The sequence below is a fragment of the Pavona decussata genome, unplaced genomic scaffold, assembly GCF_977016875.1.
Source record: "Pavona decussata unplaced genomic scaffold, jaPavDecu1.1 SCAFFOLD_127, whole genome shotgun sequence".
NCBI lineage: Eukaryota > Metazoa > Cnidaria > Anthozoa > Scleractinia > Agariciidae > Pavona > Pavona decussata.
In genome coordinates, this window is record NW_028145541.1 from 1,913,889 (window position 1) to 1,939,291 (window position 25,403).

At 37.6% G+C, this 25,403-nt stretch overlaps 1 protein-coding gene across 1 annotated transcript; it reads left to right on the top strand.

Moving 5' to 3' along the window:
* Nucleotides 1-1,294: 1,294 nt before the first annotated feature.
* LOC146469169 (NADH-ubiquinone oxidoreductase 49 kDa subunit-like) lies at nucleotides 1,295-17,047 on the top strand. Its single transcript, XM_085123854.1, has 16 exons — nucleotides 1,295-1,425; nucleotides 3,219-3,349; nucleotides 3,431-3,534; nucleotides 4,165-4,245; nucleotides 6,089-6,209; nucleotides 6,476-6,588; nucleotides 8,555-8,629; nucleotides 9,581-9,658; nucleotides 10,872-10,957; nucleotides 11,866-11,985; nucleotides 12,684-12,735; nucleotides 13,369-13,446; nucleotides 14,763-14,858; nucleotides 15,760-15,843; nucleotides 16,137-16,194; nucleotides 16,768-17,047. The coding sequence occupies exons 1-16, from the start codon at nucleotides 1,340-1,342 to the stop codon at nucleotides 16,803-16,805; spliced, it is 1,401 nt and encodes a 466-aa protein (XP_084979980.1). The 5' UTR covers nucleotides 1,295-1,339; the 3' UTR covers nucleotides 16,806-17,047.
* Nucleotides 17,048-25,403: the final 8,356 nt, after the last annotated feature.

Sequence of the window (25,403 nt, forward strand, 5' to 3'; positions counted from 1 at the left end):
ATATAAGACCACAGTTTCAAACAATTGATCCTGTTTACTTCATATTGCCCATGTCTGTTAGTCTCACAATATTGCAAATGAATGCCTTAGAATGTAGACTGTCGGGAATAAAAGTGAATACAGGCTTCTAATGAATGGTGTGTGGATATTCCTGAAGAATCAGTAAATTTTTAAAGTTCATCCATGTGGCATTCCTTTTATTTTACAATGTGTCCACTGTTGATTTTTCTGTGAGGTTATTTGTAGCTCTTTGTTACAGACACCAAAACAATATTCTAAGACCCTCCTGATATCCCTTCGGCATACAATGCAAAAACCCCAGGGGGGGTATTCGGGTATATTAGTGACGGGGACGTGCGGAGACCTTTTTTGGGTTTGAAATTCTCAGCTTGCGACTTTTTGGGTTTGAAATTTTCTGGAGAACTTTTTTTGCCCTTAAAATTTTGGCGAGGACTTTTGTTGGGGTTGATGAAAATCGTGCCCTACCATTCTTGATTTTACGCAAAACGATTTTACTAACAAGTTTAAATCATGCAAATAAAATGACAAGACAAAGACAACTCTCGTTAAAGCCTTATTTTGTGATATAAAAAGAGACAAGATGTTCCTGTTTTTGGTTTTCCTGAACAAACATATATTGTGCTCGACTTTGAAAAATGACTGCAGTCTGCCTAAAGTTTTGTGACAGATGCACGAGGAATGAATAAAGTCGGACGCATGAAATATCTCGCATTCTCTTGGTGTTTTGTACTTTTATTGTTTTTGATGCTTAAAAAATTTGGACTTTTTTTGGGTTAAGTTTTTGGCTGCTGGACTTTTTTTGGGTTTTCCTTAGCGTGACGGGACTTTTTTTGGGTTTCAAAATTTGGCCTCATTCGCACCTCCCTGTAACTAATATACCCGAGTAACCCCCGCTGGGGCAAAAACTACCTCTAAAATTAATGACGAGAGAAATCCCTCCCCGCTAGTTTTTTCCGTTACCCCCCAACCCGCCTCCCCCAACCAGTAAAGACACCGACCCTGCCTGCTTGGTACGTATCTGTCATTTTTGCACAAATCACCCCTACCCTTAAGGTAGATCATTTGCCCCTAGTGGAGGCTAGATATAAAATGAGTTAACTTTTTGTCAATCAACCACATGCGCGATATTATTTTCATACCTCGGCGACTGCTTCACGATTATTTCTCACGCACCCTACTTTTGCCACTCCCCCTCGCTGTATGGCATCGACCTTAACCATCCCCTCCTCCGGGCCTACTTTATCACGGTCCTCGAGTGTTGTCATAATGGAGCAGGACTGGGAACTACATGTAATTTACTGGACGAGATATATCCAAGATGGCGGCGAGCGCTGTTCGGCAGTTCGGTCGCCTTTTTAGAGGCAAATCGCTTCTTCATCGAGCGCCCGTGGTTTCTTCCGTCCGGTAAAGTATCCATTTTCAATTCAAGCTAATTTAAATGGGACAAAGGCTCATTACTATTGCGAGAATTGCATATTAGTCCATGTTATGTAACAATATGTTTTGCTGTTGGGCTGTTGTTGAGCTGTTGGTCATTTCATGTTCCTCATTTCTGATCGCTTAGACTCATTCGTTTTCTCTAGAAACTGTGGCATCTTCGTCTTCCGCCAATTTTAAATGGTCTGCAATACTGTGCTTATGATTTGGATAAAAAGTAATCAGTGGTCTCAAAAACACTCTGCTGGCGTAATTTGCTCTGTTTGAACTTTACAACTTTAGAGATTATAACCTGTGAATCTTGCTTGAAAAATCACATTTTTTATTCATTTCTTATTCTTCAAGTCTTTAATTCATGACCAGTGATACTGATGTGCTTTTTCATAAATTAACAAATATTGGTTCATACTGTAGCATGTGTATATTGAGTTATGATGTAAACAGAAAGTTTGGAGGGTAAAAGGAAAGCATAAGAGTTGCTTGAAGAACAGCCAGAAGCAACTCTAGCTTCTTGAGTGCTCTCCAAATGCCCCACGTGCATCATAACTTGATATATGCACAGCTAAGTGAATAAACCAATTATTTTATACTGTTGGCCCGCACCGTTTGCAAGCTTGTCCATGATTGGCTTATAGGTCACTTCTGCTAGTTGCAAATGGTGTGGGCTGACTCATTTTATAGCACTGCCAGTGGAAATGTATGACAAATAACTTGATGAAAGATGACAGGCATATGAGGAAGGGGTCTATAAAATGAAAAAAAGCAAAACTTTGGCTCTGCACGTGCATTACACACTTTGGTACCAAATTCAAGGTTTGTGGAGAACGTGAACACACAATGGTTAAATTTTTCATTTTCTTTCTCAACTTGAATACCACTCCTACCAATTTAGTTTCTAGGTGGTTCAATGTTTTCATACAAGTCAAACAAGTTGAGATAATCACAAAGTAGCACAAATAAAATAAATCAAGTAATGTCTTTGGTTGCATTGACATCATCATTGTTTAAGTTCCGTAATATCCAATATATCCAATATCCAGCACCCTTCCATTCAGGACGTTAAAAGACACATGTATTTACGTTGCATTTGTAATGTTACTTTTTTTTGTTTATAGCATCCCAATTAGCACTGCCAAAACTGTGACACCTAGATAAAGTTGTTGTTATTATCATTATTATTATTATTATCATTATCTGCAATTAGTTAGACTTTCTAGTCTTCTTGGATAAGGACGATAAACCGTAGGCCCCGTCTCACAACCCTTGTTTGTATAAAACTCTGTGGGACGTTAAAGAACCCACTCACTGTTCGCAAAGAGTAGGGGACGTAAGTGTTGTGGTCTGGTCTTTGTGTATACATCTGTTTCAACAAAGGCTGTCCAAAAGAGCGTAAAAGCGTACGCGACAATGTCGAAAGGTAGTCTGGGAAATACCCAATAAATTTCAATAAAAGCTCAAAATCCATAATGCCTAGACCGTACAGGGAAGACTTGAGATGGCGGGCAATATGGATTCTGAGTTTTTATTGAAATTTATTGGGTATTTCCCAGACTACCGTTCGGCATTGTCGCATATGCTTTTACGCCTTTTTGGTCAACCTTTGTTGAAACAGCTGTATACTCTCATGGTTGGTTGGGGAATGGTTAGGTGGTGGGTTTACCCAGCAGGGGACCTAGTGTTCTATTATATGCCCACCTGCCTCAGGGCGAATTTGTAAGATGAAATGAAATGTTGTGTCTTGTTGTTCTGTCCCTGAGCAGTTACCTTCGCCGACTTCCAGAGAGTGAAGTTGAAGAAGAGAATAAACCGCTCAAGTTGCCAGGTGTGCTATCAACAATGACTGGAACTGTTCTGTATCCTGATGAAGAGTCAGCCAAGTGGGATGTGGATGGTATGTGCAAATCTTTCTTAAACATGCTATGAATGATTAAAAGTTGGAAAAGTGTGCTAATGTGATTTTCTGTACCTGTAGTTCCTGCCCAGGAAAAGATTGTGACTACAATGACAATGAACTTTGGACCTCAACATCCAGCAGCTCATGGTGTGTTGCGGCTTGTTCTGGAGCTTGATGGAGAGGTAATTATTTTATCATTTTCTCTGTTTACCATACCATTCAGTGTTTCTAAACTAAGGTGTATACACTCAATACCCCCAATTTTCATTTCATAAACTTGCCAAAAATATCTTAAAATATATCATTTTAGTAAGCACCATCCGTATGAAATTAAAGTTTCCCAGACCATCCCGAGATACACAGAATGAATGTGCATTAGCAAAAAGCAGCATCATCCTTAAAGAGACCTGAAATCAAAGCCAGGTTTCTGGGCTGGACTGGATGTCTTGATCAGGTCTTACATAACAACATACTTCTAGTTCTACTGTCAAGTTGAAACCTACCATACCCCAATTTGTTTCTGAGATTAAACATATGAAATATCATATATTCAAACTACAGGTGAAACATTTTAAATTAAGTTTAACGAAACATTAAAATTGAAATTACATTATGTTTTGTTTGCAAATTTAGCAGTTACAAAACAAAGCCTGAGGAAAAAATCCTGGGTTTTGTCCGATTCTTTTATTTATTTATTTATTTATTTATTTATTTATTTATTTATTTACTTCTGTAACAACGTATGTTATCTACATAACTGGTATGATCTTTCATATACTGGTATATAAAACAATCTTTTCTGCTGCTTTTAGGTTATTGCACGGGCAGATCCTCATGTTGGACTGTTGCATCGTGGTACAGAGAAGCTGATTGAATACAAGACATATCTACAGGTATTCACACCTGCCTAATGTTTGGTAATATTTATGAACGGATAATAGATAGGCATCACTCATTGATTTGTCTTGTTTAAACTGGCTTTAAATCTCTCAAGCGGCAGGTTTCATTTTTCAGAGTAAATGGGTGTAAGCACCCAGGACCTGACTTCTTATAAACCCCCTGCAAATGTAGAATGCAAAGTTCAAAATCCGAGAACTGAATTTTCATTGGATTAATAGATGGCTTCATGTATCTGGGACATGAGAATTTGACAGGTTTTCCTTCTCCAAATGGTCATCTGTATTTGTGCAATTTTTTCATCTCCTCTTTTCTCTTTGGTACCAGCTTTTCCAAGGGAAGGTATTTTGGAATTCTGTTCAGGTGGTGGCAAAGAGGAGACAGGAGGAAAAGAATGAGGAAAAAAGGATTTCCATCGGGAGATGGATCATGGAAGTAATATTTGGGAAACTGGTCAAACTCCTGGAGTTTTATTAGAAGCAGGGACACAGGTCCCAGCACATGTGTACTCTGAACATTGTATCTGCCTTTGAAGGATTGAAAATCACCTGGCTAGTCACCATTAGAAGTCCTTCTACTTTGAAAACCCCAATTCTCACGTGCCTAACATATGCAGCCATCCAAACATTCACATCTTAGATAAAGCTTCATTACAAAAAGTCCAAAATTTTGCTGGACAAATTATTCTGGGACTATGAAAGTATGACCATATTTTGGATGGGCTGCGATCACTGAAATGGCTTCCTATTAGAGGGAAACTTATTTTAAACGATGCAACCGTGGTGCACAAATGTATTAACAATCTTGTTCCAGACTATCTTGCTGATAAGTTTATACTAGGTTCCCAAGTCCATTATAGACAAACTCGATCGTCTGGTGCGGCCTTGGACATACCCTTATGTCGCCTGTCAACAGGGCAGTGATCTTTTGCTCTGGAAAACTCTGGAACTCTTTGAATAATAATAAATTAAGTCCTTAAAATGCCCCAAGAATTTTAGGCGTCATTTCGCAAATGTTTTATTAGGTTAATATATACTTGTAATACTCTTGATACATGGTAATATTATTATAATATTGTTGTACTTTTATCCTTAATTATTTAATTTAGATTTGTAACTGTAATAATTATTGTATTGAGCTGAAAAACCCACTTAGGGAGCAATAATAAAGTTTGCATGTATGTATTTTGGATTTTGCATTCTTCATTTCAAGAGCAGATTATTGAAATGAACAATGGAATCAATATTGTAACTTGCCTTGGCTTCACTTACACTGTTGATGGTCTGCAAGCATCAATGCAATGCCCCATCGTATTTTCAAGACTGGGACTAATTTTTCTCTCTGCAAATGCTGTCAGGCCTGGTACACACTAGCGAGAGAAGCGACAGAATCGGAATTGGAATCCGAATCAGAAGTATCTTCTGACCTAGTGTGAATTAATATGCGGAAGCAGAAACGGAAGCCTCACTTTTGTTCAAAATGGCAGAAGGCCATCATGTATTCCACTCTTAATCTCACCTAAAGGGATTGGGAATGAGCTATGTGATTGGTTGATTCTTCTGCTTGCGCTTCCGATTCCGATCAACCAGTTCACACTAATTTTATTGCAAGCGACGGAAACGAAAAGGAATCAGAAGAAAAGGAGATGTTCTGATCCTTGCGATTCTGATTCCGTTGAGCTTACGACTGTGATTCCGTGTCCATTTTTTTATTCACACTGGAACAGAAGGTTCCTTACAATTCTGATTTCAGCTCCGCTTCAGATTCTGTCGCCAATGTAAACAAGCCCTTAGAAGTGCCAGTAGAGTTTTTGTTCACTGAATGTCTCTTGCCTCGCAGGCTTTGCCATACTTTGATCGTCTGGATTATGTATCTATGATGACAAATGAACAGTGCTACTCACTGGCTGTGGAAAGACTTTTGAACATTGATATTCCAGAGAGAGCAAAATGGATCAGAGGTAAAAATGTTCATTGCCAGTTCAGGATCAGCTGCTTTCTTGTATCAACTAGTAATGTGTTTCTGTTCCTCATGTTGAATACAATAAAAGCCAGCATATGAAAAACTGCACTGATTTTTCCAAGTTAGCCTCAAATCACTGTAATTTAATTTACTATTGGTTTTCTCAAACTCCTGCTTTCTTGAGCAAATTTTTATTTCCCTATAATAGTGTTTGAAATAGTGGGAATCTCACTGTTCTTACTGGAAGGTACTTTGCTTTTGCAGTGTTATTTGCTGAAATTACCAGAATACTGAACCACATCATGGGTGTTGGAACTCACGCTCTTGATGTAGGTGCGATGACACCATTCTTTTGGATGTTTGAAGAAAGAGAAAAGGTGATTAAAGGCCTGTTTACATGCTTTGATTTGTTGGCCCTATTTGTTGTCCCAACAAATCTTGTGTGTTGACTTTATTTTGACACCTGATTTTGGTTGTGAATTTTTATAATTATGATTACTATTGAAACATTCAATAGTTGAGCAAACTATTGTGATAGTTTTGATAGGTATGTAAATAGTTTGTGATCTACGCATTGCTTTTGTAACACTCAACATTGCGATAAGTCAGTATTCTGATGTATTGTTCCACTCTGTATTATTTACATTTAATTTAGCCATGTTTAAAAGGATTTTGTATGTTACTGTCAAATTGTTTTACAGTCAACCCAGGTCACGCGTGAACAATATTTCCAAGAATGAAATGAACATTCGAATTTCTCTTTGTAATGTCAGACGTGTGAATGGAATGTTGGACATTTCTCTGTAAATCGTTCCAAAAAAGACGCATTAACTGAAAAAAAGATTCAAAATACTTTGAAACAATTGTTATTCTTGAAATATTCGATTTTGCAATGTAAAGAAAAATTCATAGCTTTATACCGTCAATAAGCTAGGGAAATTTATACGAGAACGCGATTTTCAAAACTGACATGTAAATTTCAAAACTCCGTTCAAATTTCAAAAATATCGTTCACGCGTGACCTGGGTTGACTATAATTAGTTTTTCAACTTACAGTCTTACAATGCTCGAAACATCAGCACTCAAATCTCTTTACGGTGGCAAATTTACCTTAAGGACATTCGCGCTAATTGTTTATGCGCATCTTTAGTGCGCAAGTAACACAGCCACACGCCACGCAATGTCACCCGCAATTCAGGGTTGACGATACACAGAGGAATATGGAGGTAAACACACATGTCGGCCGATGTGACAGCATTAAAAAGAGGGAAAATCATCTCCGTTGCACAGTTTTGAAAACGAAAACTCGACATGAAACGATTAGACGGGTTAAGGTTGCAACAAAAAGTCCAAGAAAAGGCGTTGATACCTGCTTTAAGCTTTTTAAAGTCTTGATAGTAAACGAGAAAGTCTTACCTTGCAAGAGAGCAATTTTATTGATCACCAATCCTGTGTACAATCAATCTCCACATACCCGGCATTCTAGGTAAATAAATAAGCTTACTTCTCACATTTTTGCCTCGCTAACGGCTATAGATGCATTTTCTTGGTATTGGCTAAACAGCTGTATAAGTTTTAAAATATTGACTCGAGCAACCATTGTGAGTTGTGAATTATGGGATAGATAACCCTGTTTAGGTTCCAGTGCTTCTCCGACCTGTCACTCAAAAATGTGACTTTGGAAATTTTTTTCACCACAGCGACTACTTTGCCTAGATTATAAGTACTCTCTTAGATGTTCGGTGACCCCCACTTTTTTTTCAATTGATCACTTTCTTTATCGATTGTCTACATTTTAGGGAAAAATGAAAAAAAAAATTATTCATGGGGCAGAAGTTTGATTATTTTCTATTTTTTGTCCACGCGCCATCGAATTGCTCCCTTTTTTTGGCTGTGTGACGTCGCGAATGTCCTTTTTAAGGGCTACATTTAATTACAAGGATGACACCAGTTGGAATAATTTACGAAACATACACCCTTAGATAAAATTTGACTAATAAAAGTAGTTTGTCTCCAGTTAGTCATCTTGAATATTTTAAACTTTAAACCATGGAGATCATTTTGAGTTACGAAGGCCCAACTTTTCAAAATCAGGGTATTTTTCCAGCGCTATATCTCTGAAACGAAGTCGGTGATCCCCAATTTTTTTTGCATTTCTGACATCAATAACTTATTAGCTGACCATACCTAAAGTATGAAAAAAATCTGTGGGGCAGAACTTTTTTGCGCCCTTAAGTTACCAACTCTGTTGATAAACCAAACATTAGATAGAAAGACTTTGTAAGCAGATATTTGTTTGTCTCAGTAACTAAATGATAATTCATACTGTTGTGTTTCTTGTAGATGATGGAGTTTTATGAGCGTGTTTCTGGTGCTCGCATGCATGCTGCTTATGTTAGACCAGGAGGAGTGGCTTTGGTAAGATTGTCTGCTGAATTGTTTTGAAGTCATCTACAGCTCTGATTCTTAGCAGAACAAAGGATAACAAATAAATAAATAAATAAATAAATTGTAAATATTAAGGATATACAATCTCAACATTTTGACGTTGTCATGATGCCATTAACAGGAGAAAGATAATTTATTCAAATGCCTTATATTAACTTTTTTATACTTTAAAAGGTCTTCTCATAATATTTGAATAATTACCTTTCTCATGATAATGGCATCCTGACGACGTTGAAATGTCACGATTTTATAAGTTTATCCTTAAGTTTATATTTTCAGTTCTTTGCTTCAGTAAATCTCTCTTGATTAAATGAAAAAATGACAATGAAATATAAATTTGCATCTATTTGCATCAACTGTATATGAAATAGGCCATTTCCGAGTTGTGACTGAAAAATAATTTTCAACTCAGAAAAGGTCTATTTATATTTAATTTGCACATATTTGTGTGTTATTGGCAAATGTATGAAACTCAAGTTTTCTGTGTGACTAACAGAAATTACAACAACAATTTTATTTGAAAAATAACAGAATGAATAGCTTGTCCTGCAAATAGTTACAAAACTAATCGAGGCGGGACAAGATGAACACAGGAACAGTTGAGAAACTTTAAAGAAACTTTTCAAAACTTTAAACTTTACACTAGACAAATTCCATAATTTATTAGCGAATTATGACAGATGTGCAGAAATGTAAGAATGCTCTACAGTTTTGAACAAGGCAATGCATTAGACAATGCATTAGTATTTACACCCAAATTGTAGTTTCAGAATTTCATTAAACCTAGACTTGTCTATATTACATTTTTCAACTGTTGAGTATATCAACCTTCAATTGCCAGATACAGCATCTTTCCAATCTGAAAAGAACATAATTACTTCTTCCATTGATCTTTAACTTTTGATGAATGTTTCTTGATAGGATTTACCAATTGGTTTGATGGATGACATTTATGACTTCATTTCCAAGTTTTCTCAGCGGCTGGATGAAGTTGAGGAGGTACGGAAAAAAATTTAGCAAAAATATTTTAAAAACATTTAGTCAAAAATACTCTGCCACGTGTCGTATTTTCAACTCTCTTCTCTGTGTTTGATATGTGATGAAACACTGTGTCTCGTGTTTGATATATTACCGTATTTACCCGTGTATAATGCGCACTTATTTTCCCTGAAATTAGCGTCTAAAATTGAGATGCGTATTATACACCGAATCCTTTGTTTGGGCCCACACGCAATTTAGCATAACAAAGACACTGAACGGTGCGATATAAGTGGTCTTTAATTTAACAGTAAAACAAACTACCAATGGAAACTTAACAACTCTGATCCGTGAATAAATTAAAACGAGCACTTAAATGCAACAGCTGATCAACAAAACGATCAATTTAAAGCGATCAAAACATCAACATGGCTAGGAAACTCACCGGAACAAAGCGTCAAAGTTACACAGTGTCTGATAAATTACGAATCATCAATTATGCCGAACAGCATGGAAATGGCGCTGCTGAATGAGAGTTTGGAATATCTGAGAGTAGCGTCCAACTGTGGAGAAAGAGCAAGGAGAACCTGGAGAAAATGCCAAGACTGAAGCAAGCAAATCGCGGCAAGAAAGCGGCATGGCCAGAACTCGAGATCGATCTTCTCGAATGGATCACGGAGAAATGGAACAATGGCCTCGCTATTTTACCATCGATGGTGAGACTGAAAGCACTCCAAACAGCAAAGCAGGATAACTACAGAATTCCAGCAGGGCAGTTCAAGGCAGGAAACCATTGGTGCCAGCGTTTTATGGGTTACCGGTACTTTGCTCGTTCATAGAATAAATTTATATCCATACGATTTAACCTTCGTTTTGAGTTGTCTTATTTTTATTTTCTTCCAAAACATGGTCCAAAATTGGGGTGCGTATTATACATGGGTGCGCATTATACACGGGTAAATACGGTACATCATATCCATTGAGAATGCGGCATTGATTTTTTTCTTGCTTGGCATGGCCTGTGAGCTGTGATATTTACGTGCAAGATTACAGGGACCATACAGTTCCAACAGCTCAGCATACATGGATACAGAGAGGACAAAGAATCCATTTTGTATTTTTTTTAATCAAATTTCGATAAAAGGTTTTTGCAGTTACCTCAAAAGATTTTAAAAGGAATATTTATGTGTCAAGCTTGAAGTTGTTGACGTAAGTTTCATGCTGTTCTTATCAGATGCTGACAAACAACAGAATCTGGAAGCAGCGTACTGTTGATGTTGGAGTGATCTCAGCAGAAGATGCCCTCAACTGGGGCTTTAGGTGTGTGACTTTATTGTTAATAATTTTTACAATCCTGAAAGACCCTCAAATACCACCACTAATCTTGAAAAGTCCTAAATTTGATCAAATTCTCTGTTTGTTGGATTTTCTTGTAGGCTTTGATTAATCCTTGATTTAATAATATCAAACACTGGGAAGAGCATTTCATCCAATTTTGAAACACCAAAAAGTGGGTTGAAAAAAAGGAGGACTAGAGCCAAGATTTTAAAATCAACTTTGAGGTGTTTGGAAATAGGATGAAACAATCTTTCAAGTGTTTGACGTAGCTTCTCAAACCATTAATAATTATTCTTGGAGAATATCAAAGCAAAAGCTCACCACATTTTATGAAATTCAAAAACTCATTTATAATTTATAAGCCCATTGACCTATCAAATGGTCGATAATACATCACGTGCGGTGACTTTATATCGATAAACCTCCTCCTTATTAGTATGCGGTGTTTTAGCAGCTGATAAAACACTCCTCATTAGTATGTGGTGTTTTTCTTGTATGCTTATTTCCGACGTTCATAAAAGCATCATCGTTATGAACTCTCTTCACACACGCTTTTCCAGAAATGTTTTTGAAGCGGTTCAAAAAACTTGCAGCACATGTTTTATCAGGTCTAAAACCACGAGGCTGCGTCTCGTGGCTTTAAACCCGATAAAACACTCCTGCCGATTTTTTAATAATAATAATTTTAATAATAATAATAATAATAATAATAATAATAATAATTTATTTGCTTATATTGTGCATTTTCCATGACAAGGTGATTACTTAAGATTTTTTCTCAAACCTCCTTCGTGGTAGTGATTTCCTTTGTGTTTTTCTTCTTTGAATCAAGCTCCTTAACCTAATGGTTGATCTGTAATAAACAATCTTATTTGCAAATTTTTTGCTAGTGGAGTTATGTTACGTGGCTCTGGCATCAAGTGGGATCTGCGTAAGTCACAGCCATATGACGCTTATGATCAAGTGGAATTTGATGTTCCTATTGGCAAGAATGGAGACTGTTACGACAGGTACAGCTTGAAAGGAACTTTGGTGTACATTCACTCTCTTCACCCATGGTATAATGGACATTGGAAACATCATGCTAGGAACAACCTTGTGATGTACTAGCATCCCATCTAGGGGGGAGTAACAATACTTGTAGTTGCTTCATGCTATTAAAATCCAGTTAAGCTCCGGCCATGTAAAGGTCCATTGGTATATGGTTCATGTTCAACTTTACTCTTACCACAATATGGCCAGCTCCCAGTTGGCTTGAAAGCTCAGCCGGTAGAGCACTGCTCAGGCATCATAGAGGTCATGGGTTTTGGTTTGAATCCCGTTCAAGCCTGAATTTTTTCAGGCTATCTTTTCGCGACTTCTTAAGTTACGTAAATAACTGCGAGTGTCTTTCTTCTATTTAATTTACTCCTACCCTTATACAAAAGAGGAAAATGCTTACACCCTTATCATCTTGACCAGCAAAACCCTCATTTGCATTTACTTTCAACACATAATTTACATAATTATGCAACTATAAAACTAGTTTTGTTGAAAGGCCTCATCAGCTGGTCACCATGTTTGTTTTGAATCTGAAACAACTTCATGCAACAATAGGCAAAAAGTAACCCTAATTCCCAGGTAACTTAAGTCATGTAACAAATTTTATAAAATAAAACAAAATAAGCTTGGCCTTATTCACTATACATGATTGCTTTTCACCTTTCAGATATTTAATCAGAGTGGAAGAAATGCGTCAAAGTTTGAACATTATTGAACAGGTTAGTGAGTGACTGATGAAGTTGTGAAGTTTTTCAAACTGTTTTGCGGAAAGCCTGAAAGACTTAAATGGAATCTGAACCTTTTACCTCAACAAAATTGCTCATTGCTGCCTATCACACAGATGTCAATCCCTGGTAGCTTAGTTTATAGCAAAGACGACAAAGTTTACAATTAATTGAATATTGTTTAAAATTTAGAACTCTTTCAAACAGTTTTATTCAGGATACAAACAACTATCTAATGTTCACCAAGATGGCCTGCGTTTAATTCATGGACTCGGTGTTATATGTGGGTTGAGTTTGTTATTGATTCATGTCCTTGCTCTGAATAGTTTTTCTCTGGGTGCTCCAGTTTTCCCCTCTCCTTAAAGGCCAACATTTCCAAATTCCAATAAATTATTCCATCTGGAATCTGAGGGCCACAGGTTTGTCAGTGGTAACAGACTGTTAAGGGTCAACTCATTAAACAAATTTAATTTATTTATTTGATTTACTTGAAGGAGGTCCAAGTGGCAAAGATGCAAATGGGGCACAAGTTCCCATGTAAGACGCCACTCAAAATTAAATTAGATTAGAAAATTAAATTAGAAAATTAAATTAGATTGAAAGGGTTTTAATTTGTTTTCCTGACAGTGTTTAAACAAGATGCCAGCTGGTGAAATCAAAGTGGATGATGCCAAGATCTCGCCACCAAAGAGATCTGAAATGAAAGTGAGTTTTCTAAGATGGTAATGCCATTGACATTCCAATCCTAGCAGTATGCAGGATGTTTGTCCTATGAACCTAGTTTAATGGCCTTAGCTCACACGAGTCTCCTGTAGCTCAGGAGTAGAACATCTGAACTAGTTATCGGAAGGTCTTAGGTTCAACTCCTGATAGGAGCACTCAGATTTTTTTTCCAAGTATGCCTGTGTCATTTACTGATTAATACATCATTCTCATTTATTCACCAGGCTTAACATATTCCATCACATAATTTCCAATTCGCATATGCCACACATTGACATTCCAATCCTATTAGTATGCAGGATGTTTGTTCCATGAATCTAGTTTAATGGCCTTAGCTCCCACGAGTCTTCTGTAGCTCAGTGGTAGGGCATCCGAACTAGTAATCGGAAGGTCTTAGGTTCGACTCCTGATAGAAGCACCCAGATTTTTTTTCCGAGTATGCCTGTGTCATTTACTGATTAATACATCGTTCTCATTTATTCACCAGGCTTAACATATTCCATCACATTATTTCCATTGCGCATATGCCACACATTGATATTCCAATCCTAGCAGTATGCAGGAATTTTTTCCCATGAACTTAGTTTAATGGCCTTAGCTCCCACGAGTCTCCTGTAGCTCAGTGGTAGAGCATCCGAAGTAGTAATCGGAAGCTTTAAGGTTCGACTCCTGATAGGAGCACTTGGATTTTTTTCCGAGTATGCCTGTGTCATTTACTGATTAATACAACATTCTCATAATAAAGCCACTATCTAACTTCTCCTTGTATCAAAGATACAGGTCACGAGAATGAAGAAAATGACCACCAAAGCTAAACTGTCTTGATATTTAAACACATTCTCCCAAAGAGCACCATAAGGAATACATGGAAAACAATGAGGAGAAAATACATGTTGATACTTGACTGTAAAGGGTTAAAAGACCACAATACAGCAGCCTTGACACTGTGGGCTAGTTATTTAAACAGAGACCAACTTAGGCAGCGGCTTAAGACAATCAGTGGGCCTCCAAATCTGTTTATAAGTGGTTTATTTTAAGTAGGTAAATAGTTTGCTAGTCTGGGATGCAAGCCTTCTTGTTAGCGTCGGCAGTTGATAATGTTTAGATGTGGTTGTTGGCAAAATTGAAAATAGCTTAGAACGAGGTTTTGTTAAACACCGTCTAATCTGTCTTTTAGTAACTGACCCTGTCTCTTTAATGTGAGATCACTTTGCAACGCATCAATTTTAAAATTGCTCCAGTGTTTTTATTTTTGCAAGCTTTCATACTAATCAGTATTTGTCCTCTCTTGCCTATAGGAGTCTATGGAAGCTCTTATTCATCACTTCAAGCTTTACACTGAAGGATATCAAGTCCCACCGGGTGATACTTACACGGCAATTGAAGCTCCCAAGGTAAGGATATGGGGGAGGGGGTGGGGGAGAGGGAAAAAGTTAAACTGCCTGCCTCCAGTACCCCTCAATCTCAGTTCCTGCCCCTGCCCAGGGGGGAAGGACTCCCTTTTTTAAGCTATAGAGGTATGTGCCCGCCAAGGGGTATGGTTTTTGAGACTTTTGGTCTGAAAATAGGCATAGATTCTAACCATTTTCATCTATAGGTCTGAAAGTCTGAGGAGGATATTGCATCCACACATTGAACTGTTAGAAAATACATTTTAAAACGTGACAAACAGTATCACAGGAAAGTACTGCTCAGTAGCTTTAACTTGAATAAATTATTGTCACACTTTAGGATTTCATCCACAGACTCAAAAGTTAGAAACAACTTGAACAGCATAATAAACAGCACCACAGGAAAGTACTGCTCAGTAGCTTTCACTTGAATGGTCACACTTTAGGATTTCATCCACAGACTCAAAAGTTAGAACTGCCTTGTACAGCATAATAAACAGCACCACAGGATAGTACAGCTCAGTAGCTTTAACTTGAATTGTCACACTTTAGGATTTCATCCACAGACTCAAAAGTTAGAAACACCTTGAACAGCATAATAAACAGCACCACAGGAAAGTACAGCTCAGTAGCTTTAACTTGAATTGTCACACTTTAGGATTTCATCCACAGACTCAAAAGTTAGAAACAACTTGAACAGCATAATAAACAGCACCACAGGAAAGTACTGCTCAGTAGCTTTCATTTTAATGGTCACACTTGGGATTTTTCATCCATAACCTCAAAAGCAGGAACTACCTTATACAACTCATTGAAAAGTTTGTAAGAACAGAACAACAACAACAACAATAAACAAATACAAATGCAAAGTCAAAAAGTGTCATTTGTTTTTTGCCCATTCAAGGGAGAGTTTGGTGTTTATCTGGTGGCGGATGGCACCAGCCGACCTTACAGGTGCAAGATAAAAGCTCCTGGCTTTGCGCATTTGGTAAGTGCCATAGACCTTTCTCATAAATGGCGGCCGATTTATTATTCTTTTCAATATATGTTAATTAGCCCTACTATCCTCGTTTCAAAGTAAAAATTCTTTTGAATTTTGCACATGCTGACGAGGCTAGTAGGGCTAATTTTCATGAAAACAAAAGAATTTATCGGCCGCCATTTATGAAAAAGGTCTATATGACATTTTACCTCAAGTTTTGAGGCGCAAGTAATTTGGCTTGTTGAACTTCCACCCTGGAAGTAGCTTTAATTAATAAGCTGTTTTTTCTCCCTGCACAGGCGGGTCTGGATCATATTTCCGAAGGCCACATGTTGGCTGATGTTGTAGCAATTATTGGTAAGTTTGGTCATTAGCAAATTTGAATCTGAGACCGCAAACAGTCTGTTATTTCCCCCAGGGGTAGTAGAGAAGGTAAAACACGCGAGTGCGTGTGACTCCTCCCTCACGTACCACGTCCCTTTGTTGGAGGCGACATTGCACCAATCATATTCACTTGCGCTTGCCTATTTTGCACTCTCCACCATCCTTCAGGGAAATAAACAACTACTCGTAATCTGCTCCTGTTTATTACTCAGTTAAGGTTGATGTTAGAGTAGGCAAGACAGTATTTCAAGTTTCTTTCAATCATGAATTAAACAGAGTTGGAAGTGATTTTAAGTCTCCAACTTACATCTTTTTGCGACTCCATTTGGCCAGCCCTTACTTGTCCTTGTCCAAGCTCAAGTTTGTGCGCAAGTCAATGCGAGTTTAGTCTGAAATGGCAGCCATCTCTTCCCCCTACCCTAGAGGGGGTGCGGGCCCTGTTAGGTGATTTTCCACGGGCTTACTTGCTCTTCTCAAGCAAACTGGCGACTGGCGGTAGTGTTAAGTTGCTATAAATTTGTAATCAAACATTTTCTTTCTTACCAGGTACCCTTGATGTTGTGTTTGGGGAAATTGATCGCTAACTTTTGAACTAACCAAGAAACTTAAGGCTTTTTTTTCTGTAATAGATGGAAACTTTGTTCCAAGCAATCTTTTATTCCCGTCTGCCAGATTATTTTTAAAGAGTTCAGTACACGTTGTAACTGAAATAGACAGCGTGTTGTGAAAGTGCTGAAGTGTAATTTTCTGGCCATAACACCAGTGTGAATCTATCACTTTGTAAAATAGACTGAGAAATTTAAAGAAACAATCATTGAAACGTTGAGTTGTGTTCTTAATGGTAAAAGGTGCATTTGTGAAGTCTATGGGATGGGTGCATTGTTTTGGGACAATTCGGGCTATTATTATTCTGGTTTACAAATAATAGTATAGCCAGAATATTAGTTCCAAGCAAACTCGATTTCTCTATTGCCATTGACCTGAAAACCTTTGGCTTTCCAAAAGAATGCAATTCTTCTTATTCTGACGGACGGTAGATAGAACTGGAACTATTCAGTATTCAGCTGCAATGCATGTTTATTTTTAATCAGTGGGTGTGTCTAATTACAGCACCACTGCCATCAAAGGGTGCCTGGGCATCCAGCATTGCAGCACACAGTAGAGGTGCTGTTTTAAAAATTAAGAGTTTTCAAGGAAAAATAGCTTCCTCACTGAACAAAGCGTGCAGTGAATGAGACCAGGCAAGAAAGCACCACACGTGATAATCATTACCCCTTGAGGGTGTCATAATAGAATGAATTCTCCAGACCCTGAAGGCACGTGCCTGAATGCGTTGCATGATAAGGCCACTAAAACAGTAGCTATTAAATAGAATCCATTAGTTCTGGGTGTTAAATACCACTATCGAAGGAAGACATAAAAACCCTATTCGCAAGCAAATATTTCCTTTCTTGATTTAATGATTGAATGTATAGCTGTCCTCCTTTCCATCTTAGGGTGTCGGGAACTACAAACTTAACAAGCACACGCGCGCAACATTTTGCAGGTACGCATGCCAAGTTTGCGAGACTAAGAGAAACTACTAGTATGCCTTTACATGCCGTTGACTGAACAAACCTTTTAAAGAATCGTACAACATTGGAGATCCAATGCACCTTGAGCTTTGATTGTCCAAATAAAAAAAGAAACGTCAGAACCTCTTTATTTGGCCAGAGGCCTTTTACAGGTCTTGTTTCACCTGCCAGGGAAACGAGCCTCCTTCTCCTGAAGGCTGCCTTTGGGAGATGAAAAAGCGAAGTGTGCTTGGCTGTCTTTGCGACCCGAGACAACGTTTTTCAGGGGCATCCAACGACAGTTTTCTCTCAGATCCTTTGAAACGCTATTTTAGGCTATCTGGAGTGCTTTAAAGCTCTGTAGGTTCATTTCAGGCCGCGCTATAATATTTTTATCTGTTCGGTCATTCTTGGGCAACTTGAGTCTTTTCAAATTTACTAGGGCATCTTTGTCCATTTCCCGAAAACCTTAGACCTTATTTCCTTTCCGTAAATCTTAGCTGACCTTTTTTCCTTAATTGTCACCTTAATTGTCACCAATAAAAAAGACAAACCAAAAAATAGCGTATAGAGTGTTTTCACATGACGTCACGGCGGCCATGTTGGTGTCCCAAAATAAAGAAATGGCGGCCATGTTGGTGTCCCAAACTAAACCTGGGAATTGAACTCTATTTTTATGTTAATACTTTCTTGTGTTTCAATGAACCAATATGGCCGGTAGTCACGTGAATGAAAACGCTCTATAGTATTAGGGTCAAAATTAGGCTAAAATTCACCTGACCAAAATACGTCCACATTTTTTATTAGGCGAACAATTAGGTTTCCTCCGTGATCGGTATATCTAATAGCAAAGAAAAATCGAAAAATATAGTGTATGGTATTAAGGTCAAAACTAGGCTAAACGTTACCTAAACACCACCCACATTTTATTGCGTTCGACGTAGTATTAGGATTAAAATTTTGCCAAAAACCATAGTCTATAGTATTGGGATGAAAGTTAGGCCAGAAACCATAGTCTATAGTATTAGGATGAAAATTAGGCCAAATCCATAGTCTATACTATTAAGATTAAAATTAGGTCAAAAGCCATAGTCTATAGTATTAGGATGAAAATTAGGCCAAATCCATGGTCTATAGTATTAGGATTAAAATTTTGCCAAAACCATAGTCTACAGTATTAGGATGAAAACTAGGCCAAATCCATAGTCTATTGTATTAGGGTTAAAATTAGGCCAAAATCCATAGTCTATAGTATTACAATTTAAATTAGACCACAAATCATAGTCTATAGCATAAGGATGAAAATTAGGCGAAAATCCATAGTCTTCAGGATGAACATTAGGCCAAAAACCATAGTCTTATAGTATTAGGATGAAAATTAGGCCAAAAACCATGGTGTCTAGTATTAGGACGAAAATTAGTTGAAAAATCATAGTCTATAGTATTGGGATGAAAATTGGGTCAAAAACCATTGTCTATGGTATTGGGATACAAATAGAGTCGAGAATCATATTCCATAGTATTACGATGAACATTAGGCCAAAAATCATAATCTATAGTATTAGGATGTAAATTAGGTCACAAACCATAGTCTATAGCATTAGGATGAAAATAGGGTAAAATTTAATAGTCTTAAGTGTTAGGATGAAAATTAGACCAAAAATCATGATCTATAGTATTAAAATATAAATTAGGCCAAAATACATAGTCTATAGTATTAGAATGAAAATTAGACCAAAAGTATAGTCTATAGTGTTAGGATGAAAATTAGGCCAAAATGATATTCTATAGTATTAGGATGAACAATAGGCCAAAAGCATAGTCTATAGTATTACGATGAAAATTAAGAAACAAATAGTCCTTAGTATTAGGATGAAAATTAGCCTAGGGAAATCAACAAGTAAAAGAAGCCGAATTCAAAATTTCGTCATTTTATAACACAACACCCTTTACCTACCCCTTGGAAAAAAGTCAAATTTTGGACCCCGAAAGTATATTCTTTAAAAAAACTTCCAATAGGCCTTATCACGGTTTTCGACGCCATTTTGACGAGAAGGCAAACAGGCTTGAAATAACACTGTGGAAATCCGATGTCAAATAATTTTCATAAAACATCGCTTCTGAAAAATTCAAAAATTGGAAACCTTTGGCACTAGGAAAAGGATTTTAAGAAAAAAAATTGGAGGAATGTACCAGTGCAAGAAAGCGTCCAGTTGTGTTTTAAACTTTCAACACGTTTCCCTGTTTTTTTTTTTCCCCGCCAACTATTTTAAGTAGGAGTTTACGCCGAGATCCCAAGCGACATAACCAACTGAAAAATCCCCACTTCAAAATTTGGTCATTTTTGGCCAAAAACCATAGACTTACCCCTTGGAAAAAACTTGATTTTTGGACGAAATACACGTATTCTTTTAAAAGATTCCAATCGAATAAGTGTGTCAAAAAACGACCCCTGAGACAGTTTATAAACCTCCCAAGGGACCACGGACAAAGAAATAGCCCACAAAAGATCAAGTCAGGGTGAGAGTTAAACAGAAAATTCTTTGTCAGGGCGTTATTTCCACTTAAAAATGATTCCCAAGGGAGTTTTACGACACGTCGAGATCCCTAGGGACATAAACAACTGAAAAATGCCCACTTCAAAATTTGGTCATATTTGGGCAAAAACCATGGACTTACACCTTAGAAAAAAGTTGATTTTTGGACGAAGTACAAATATTCTTTTAAAAGCTTCCAATCGAATCAGTGTGTCCGAAAACGTCCCCCTGAGACACTTTTTAGGCCTCCCAAGGGACCAGGGACAAAAAATTAGCCCACAAAAGACCAACTCAGGGTGAGAGTTAAACAGAAAATTCTTTGTCAGGGCGTTAATTACACTTAAAAATGATTCCCAAGGGCGTTTAACGATACGCCGACATCCCTGGGGACAACAAGTAAAAAATGCCCACTTCAAAATTTGGTCATTTTTGGCCAGAAACCATAGACTTACCCCTTGGAAAAAAGTTGATTTTTGGACGAAATACAAATATTCTTTTAAAAACTTTCAATCGAATCAGTGTGTCCAAAAACGTCCCCTGAGACAATTTTTAGGCCTCTAAAGGGACCACGGACAAAGAAATAGCCCACAAAAGATCAAGTCAGGGTGAGAGTTAAACTGAAAATTCTCTGTCAGGGCGTTATTTGCACTTGACAATGATTCCCAAGGGTGTTTCACGACACGCCGAGATCCCTAGGGACATAAACAAGTGAAAAATGCCCACTTCAAAATTTGGACATTTTTGGTCAAAAACCAGGAACTTACCCCTTGAAAAAAAGTTGATTTTTCGACGAAATACAAATATTCTTTTAAAAACTTTCAAACGAATCACTGTGTCCGAAAACGTCCCCTGAGACACTTTTTAGGCCTCCCAAGGGACCAGGGACAAAGAAATCGCCCACAAAAGATCAAGTCAGGGTGAGAGTTGAACAGAAAATTCTTTGTCAGGGCGTTATTTGCACTTGACAATGATTCCCAAGGGTGTTTCACGACACGCCGAGATCCCTAGGGACATAAACAAGTGAAAAACTGCCCACTTCAAACTTTGGTCATATTTGGCAAAAAACCATGGACTTACCCTTTGGAAAAAAGTGAATTTCTGGACGAAATACAAATATTCTTTTAAAAGCTTCCAATCGAATCAGTGCGTCCGAAAACGTCCACTCACACAATTTTTTGGCCTCCCAAAGGACCAGGGACAAAGAAATAGCCCACAAAAGACTAAGTCAGGGTGAGAGTTAAACTGAAAATTCTTTGTCAGGGCGTTATTTGCACTTAAAATGATTCCCAAGGGAGTTTTACGACACGTCGAGATCCCTAGGGACATAAACAAGTGAAAAAATGCCCACTTCAAAATTTGGTCATATTTGGTCAAAAACCATGGACTTACTCCTTGGAAAAAAGTCGATTTTTAGACGAAATACAAATATTTTTTTAAAAGCTTCCAATCGAATCAGTGCGTCCGAAAACGTCCCCTGAGACTCTTTTTAGGCCTCCCCAGGAACAAAGAAATAGCCTACAAAAGATCAAGTCAGAGTAAGAGTTAAACAGAAAATTCTTTCTCAGTGCGTTATTTGTACTTAAAAATGATTCCCAAGGGAGTTTTATGACACGCCGAGATCCCTAGGGACATAAACAAGTGAAAAATGCCCACGTCAAACTTTGGTCATTTTTGGTCAAAAACCTTGGAAAAAAAGTTGATTTTTGGACGAAATACAAATATAAATATTCTTTTAAAAGCTTCAAATAGAATCAGTGTATCCTAAAACGTCCCCTGAGATACTTTTAGGCCTCCCAAGGGACCAGGGACAAAGAACTAGCCAACAAAAGATCAAGTCAGGGTTAGAGTTAAACAGAAAATTCTTTGTCAGAGCGTTATTTGCACTCAAATATGATTTCTAAGGGAGTTTTATGACACGCCGACATCCCTAGGGACATAAACAAGTGAAAAATGTCCACTTCAAAATTTGGTCATTTTTGGCCAAAAACCATGGACTTACCCCTTGGAAAAAAGTCAATTTTTGGACGAAATACAAATTTTCTTTTAAAAGCTTTCAATCGAATCAGTGTGTCCGAAAACGTCCCCTGAGACAAATTTTAGTCCTCCAACTTATCCCTTGGAAAAAAGTTGATTTTTGGACGAAATACAAATATTCTTTTGAAAGCTTCCAAACGAATCAGTATGTCCGAAAACGTCCCCTGAGACAATTTTTAGGCTTGACAAAAGACCAGGGACAAAGAAATAGCCCACAAAAGATCAAGTTAGGGTGAGAGTTAAAAAGAAAATTTCTTTGCACTTAAAAATGATTACCAAGGTAATTTTATGACACGCCGAGATCCGTAAGCACAGAAACAAGTGAAAAATGTCCACTTCAAAATTTGGTCATTTTTGGCCAAAAACCATGGACTCACCCCTTGGAAAAAAGTCGATTTTGGACGAAATACAACTATTTCTTTAAAAGTTTCCAATCGAATCAGTGTGTCCGAAAACGTTCCCTGGGACACTTTTTAGGACTCCCAAGGGACCAGGGACAAAGAAATCGCCCACAAAAGATCAAGTCAGATTAAGAGTTGAACAGAAAATTCTTTGTCAGGGCGTTATTTGCACTTAAAAATGATTTCCAAGGGAGTTTTAAGACACACCGAGATCCCTAGGGACATAAACAAGTGAAAAATGCCCACGTCAAAATTTAGTCATTTTTGGCCAAAACCCATGGACTTACCCCTTGGAAAAAAGTCCATTTTTGGACGAAATACAAATTTTCTTTTAAAAGCTTTCAATCGAATCAGTGTGTCCGAAAAGGTCCCCTGAGACAATTTTTAGTCCTCCAACTTATCCCTTGGAAAAAGTAGATTTTTGGACAAAATGCAAATATTCTTTGAAAAGCTTCCAAACGAATCAGTGTGTCCCAAAACGTCCCCTGAGACAATTTTTAGGCTTCCTAAGAGACCAGGGACAAAGAAATAGCCCACAAAAGATCAAGTCAGGGTAAGAGTTAAACAGAAAATTCTTTGTCAGTGCGTTATTTGCACTTAAAAATGATTCCCAAAAGAGTTTTATGACACACCGAGATCCCTAGGGACATAAACAAGTGAAAAAAGCCCACTTCAAAATTTGGTCATTTTTGGCTAAAAACGATGAACTTAACCCTTAGAAAACAGTGATTTTTGGACGAAATACAAATATTCTTTTAAAAGCTTGCAAACGAATCAGTGTGTCCAAAAACGTCCCCTGAGACACTTTTTAGGCCTCCCAAGAGACCAGGGACAAAGAAGTAACCCACAAAAGATCAAGTCAGGGTTAGAGTTAAACAGAAAATTCTTTGTCAGTGCGTTATTTGCACTTAAAAATGATTCCCAAGGGAGTTTTATGACACACCGAGATCCCTAGGGACATAAACAAGTTAAAAATGCCCACTTCAAAATTTGGTCATTTTTGGCCTAAAACCATGGACTTACCCCTTCGTAAAAAGTTGATTTTTGGACGGAATACAAATATTCTTTTAAAAGCTTTCAATCAAATTATTGGATTCCAAAAAGTCTCCTGAGAGAGATTTCAGGCCTCCCAACGGACCATTGACAAAGAAATAGCCCACAAAAGATAAGTCAGGGTGAGAGTTAACCTGAAAATTCTTTGTCAGGGCGTTATTTGCATTTAAAAATGATTCTCAAGGGAGTTTTAAGACACGCCGAGATCCCTTGGGAAATCAACAAGTGAAAAATGCCAACTTCAAAATTTCGTCATTTTCGGAAAAAAAACCATGGACTTACCCCTTGGAAAAATGTCGATTTTGGACGAAATACAAATATTCTTTTAAAAGCTTCCATACGAATTAGTGTATCCGAAAAACGTACCCTGAGAGACTTCTCAGGCCTCCCAAGGGACCAGGGACAAAGAAATAGCCCACAAAAGATCAAGTAAGGGTAAGAGTTAAGCAGAAAATTCTTTGTCAGTGCGTTAATTGCACTTAAAAATGATTCCCAAGCGAGTTATATGACACGCCGAGATCCCTAGGGACATAAACAAGCGAAAAATGTCCACTTCAAAGTTTGGTCATTTTTGGCCAAAACCCATGGACTTACCCCTTGGAAAAAAGTCGATTTTGGACGAAATACAAATATTCTTTTAAAAGTTTCCAATCAAATCAGTGTGTCCCAAAACGTCCCCTGGGACTCTTTTTAGGCCTCCGAAGGGACCAGGGACAAAAAAAATAGCCCACAAAAGATCAAGTCAGGGTGAGAGTTAAACAAAAAATTCTTTGTCAGGGCGTTATTTTCACTTAAAAATGATTTCCAAGGGAGTTTTACGACACACCGAGACCCCTAGGGACATAAACAAGTAAAAAATGCCTACGTCAAAATTTGGTCATTTTTGCTCAAAAACCATGGACTTACCCCTTGGAAAAAACTCCATTTTTGGACGAAATACAAATTTTCTTTTAAAAGCTTTCAATTGAATCAGTGTGTCCGAAAACGTCCCCTGAGACAATTTTTAGTCCTCCAACTTATCCCTTGGAAAAAAGTACATTTTGGGACAAAATAGAAATATTCTTCTGAAAAGCTTCCAAACGAATCAGTGTGTCCCAAAACGTCCCCTGAGACAATTTTTAGGCTTCCTAAGACGCCAGGGACAAAGAAATAGCCCAAAAAAGATCCAGTCAGGGTGAGAGTTAAACAGAAAATTTTTTGTCAGTGCGTTATTTGCACTTAAACATGATTCCCAAAAGAGTTTTATGACACACCGAGATCCCTAGGGACATAAACAAGTGAAAAAAGCCCACTTCAAGATTTGGTCATTTTTGGCCAAAAACGATGAACTTACCCCTTAGAAAACAGTGATTTTTGGACGAAATACAAATATTCTTTTAAAAGCTTGCAAACGAATCAGTGTGTCCAAAAACGTCCCCTGAGACACTTTTTAGACCGCCCAAGGGACCAAGGACAAAGAACTAATCCACAAAAGATCAAGTCAGGGTTAGAGTTGAACAGAAAATTCTTTGTCAGTGCGTTATTTGCACTTAAAAATGATTCCTAAGGGAGTTTTATGACACACCGAGATCCCTAGAGACATAAACAAGTTAAAAATGCCCACT